At 44.7% G+C, this 3,200-nt stretch overlaps 1 protein-coding gene across 17 annotated transcripts in view; it reads left to right on the forward strand.

The window, feature by feature from the left end:
- The window catches only part of Plekha5 (pleckstrin homology domain containing A5), a 173,354-nt gene extending 171,369 nt beyond the window's left edge, over nucleotides 1-1,985 (forward strand). For all 17 annotated transcript variants that reach the window (XM_029535229.1, XM_029535227.1, XM_029535231.1 and 14 more), the window contains one exon: nucleotides 1,144-1,985. Coding sequence is in view for 13 of the 17 variants with exons in the window: in XM_029535227.1 (XP_029391087.1) it covers nucleotides 1,144-1,178 (35 nt within the window). In the remaining 4 variants the exon portion in view is untranslated. The remainder of the gene's footprint in view (nucleotides 1-1,143) is intronic.
- Nucleotides 1,986-3,200: the final 1,215 nt, after the last annotated feature.

A 3,200-nucleotide genomic window follows, 5' to 3' on the forward strand; every position in this document is an offset into this window, starting at 1 on the left:
AAAAAAAAAAAAGAAAGAAAGAAAGAAAGAAAGAAAGAAAGAAAGAAAGAAAGAAAGAAAGAAAGAAAGAAAGAAAGAAAGAAAGAAAAAGTGACTCTGGTGACAGAATGACACTAGACAGAAAACATAAACAGGCTTGTGGCCTGACAGGTGTCCTCTCTTTCTGTCAGGGAACAATGGGCAGTGAGACCATTCAGGGCCAGGCATCGTGGCCTTTAATCCCAGCTCCTGAGAGGCAGACACGAGTGGGTTTCCGTGAGGTTGAGGACAGCCTGGTGTTTACATAGTGAGCTCCAGGGGCCAAAGCTGCATGGTGAGACCCAGTCTCAAAACACAGAACTGCACAGGAGCTGGCCATGTAGCTCAGTTGGTATAGACATACCTAATACACATGAAGTTCTGGCTTCAGTTCCTAGCACCACAAAGAATCAGGCTTGGTGGTGCACACCAATAATCCCACCCCTTGGGAGGAAGAAGCAGGAGAATTTAAAATTCCCGGCCATCCTGGGCTTCATGAGGCTCCATGTCAAAACAGAAAGGCGTTCTCAAGAACTTATGGTACTGTAACTGTTTCTCTAACAAGAGATGGTAGGACCTTGGATGCGATGCGCCAGTTTGTTACTGAATTGTGACTTAACCTTTTACTCCAGCTCCAGTGGCAATGGGTGTTAGTTACAGCCAGGCACAGACTTCACTGATATTTCTCAGCTCCTGTTGCTGACCACAGCACACAGCTAACCTGTGGCACAGACACTGTTGCTTCTTAACATCTTGCCAGTCACTCTGCATGTCATGATTCTCAGATCCAGTGGTTTTGGCAGGACATAGGGGTCCTCACAAGTGCTGCTGTGGACACAGCTCAGTGAAGTGCTGTGTGCTGTAGAGAGGTCAGGCAGAGCTAGCCTGCTTCACTGATCTGCTGCAGCCGATTGAGACATCTCTGAACTGCTGTGTGACTGATTGCATCCTCCGTTGTTGCTTCATTAAAGAAGTGAAGAAAGTGCCTGTCTGTGTGTTCTGGGTTAGGGTTTTCCAGGCCATGTGTGTCACCTGTTGTTCTGCCTTAAAGTCACTTTGGGACATAGCAATCATTAGCTTTACAGATGTCAAAAGTAATCTCCCCTCTCCTCTCGTGTTTTTCAGCTGTACTGACGTCTGTTGAGAGCACACAGAGCTGAAGCTGTGAACCTCAGTGGTGAAAGAAGATGTACAATATACCTTAAATCTATGAAATTCATAGTTTGGATGCTGCTGACCACAGAGCATCGTTTTATCACCTTTGGAAAATGTTTATTCCAAACTAGCTTTAATGGCCCGTACGTGCACTCCATAGTGTCAAGGTCACCGTCCTCCGCCGCCGCCGCCGCTTGCTGCTATTTGAGTTCAGAGCGTATCAGTCAGGTGCTTTCTCCCTCACGCTCCATCAGAGCTTGCTTGGTTGCAGTTCCCAGGTTTGGATGCTTAAGTCTCAGTGAACTTGGGGCTCTTGCTTTTCAGTGAGGCTACACTTTCCTTCGAAGCTTGTTTGCTTCCCTCCTTTTCTCTTCCCATTTTGGCTTCTGTAGTACTTCATTTGACACTTGATTTGTAAAAAGTTTATATAAATATATTTAAAATGTGCCATTTTCTCACTGCTCAGTGAAGTCTGTCCTGTTTTCGGCTCTAACCCCTCCTCAGTGAGACTGCACCGTCAGCAGTTCCTGCCTCGCTCCGTCTGCTTCCACACAAATGCTGTTGCTTAGCTTTCCTTTAAAAAGCCAAACAATTACAAGTGTAGGTATTTTGAAGTACTGGACATTTATGTCATTGGGATAGATGTGTACAGCAATAAGCAGGCTTTTAGATCCAGTACTTGGTTGTGTACAGATGTAATTATGTTCATTGTGTAAAAGTTATACAATGAACACATGTAATAAGGCTGCTTACTAGAGTTTAATGCAAATGTTCATAGCTCATTTCTTTTTTATCATGTTAAATAAATGTTGATGTTCTTAAATCACTTGTGTTAGAATATTTTTCCTTTCCTATCTATCTATCTATCTATCTATCTATCTATCGCTCTCCAGGGTTTCAGGATTTCACCGTGGTGCTCTGACTGGCCTGGACCTTGCTATGTAGACTGGCTTTGAGAGACTGCCTGGCTCTGCTCCCCAGGTATTGGAGGTAGAGGCATGCACCACCATGTCTTTTCATGGAAAAACAGAGACTCTGAGACCAGGCGTGTAGCCGAGAGGTAGAGCATTCCCTCATCATGTGTTAGCCTTGTGTTCAACTTCAACCACAGAAAAAAGAAAATGGGAAAAAAAAATCAAGAGACCTGTGTGACCTCTAAAAGAAAAAGTGGTGTGTGAATCTGCCTCCCTGGGCAACATCATTCAAAGGCCTTGTGCATCCAGCTCTCCCGTGACAGAGTAGAGGAATCTGAGGGCACACAGGAAAATGGTGCCAACCACGGTTCATAGCCACTTCATGGTGTAGACCACCATATCATTGTTCCAACTTGTCATAAATTGCAGCTTAACATCAATGCTTTGAGAAGTCCCCTACCTTGTTTCCATGTCTCCAAGCTGCAATCCCAGTGTGCTTAGAGAAGGTGGGGGAAGGGCAGACAGGGCTGTCTCTGCCATGGGGAACTAGACAGTTTCTCATGAGCGGGGCCCTTGGAGATGGTTTCTTTAGGATACATTCTTTGCAGATGTTCACGCTCTTCAGAATCAATTAGGTTTTCTTCCCCTCTAACCTTTTGTTCATGCTGTACATTGTTCCCAGAGCATAAGGAAATGTGATGCTTTTTGGATTCCCATGTAGAATAGCCCCAACCAAGTTGGCACTAGTCAAGTCTGTCCCCACCCCATGACACACTAAAAAGGATTTAGATTTAATTGAAAATGCAGGTGTATAAAAATGCATGCACTGCAAAAGGAAACAAAGGCCAATGCACTCAGCTAGAGTCTGGAGATCAGTGAAAGCCGGTCAGCACAGCATTGCAAGCCCCATCTCTGTAAACGCGCCATCGTAATCCAGCCATGTCCAAGAAAGGCCTCACACTATGCCACTCTGAGCCATAACGCCATACAAGGTGACTATCATCATAAGAGATGACTTTGACTTTTGTCTTTCTCCAAGAGTCTTTGGGCTTCTCTGTGTGTTTGGGGGAAGGTCTCTTTTTCTATTTTAAAGATTTGCTGCTTATCTTTTTT

Source organism: Mus pahari, chromosome 2 (genome assembly GCF_900095145.1).
Source record: "Mus pahari chromosome 2, PAHARI_EIJ_v1.1, whole genome shotgun sequence".
Lineage (NCBI taxonomy): Eukaryota > Metazoa > Chordata > Mammalia > Rodentia > Muridae > Mus > Mus pahari.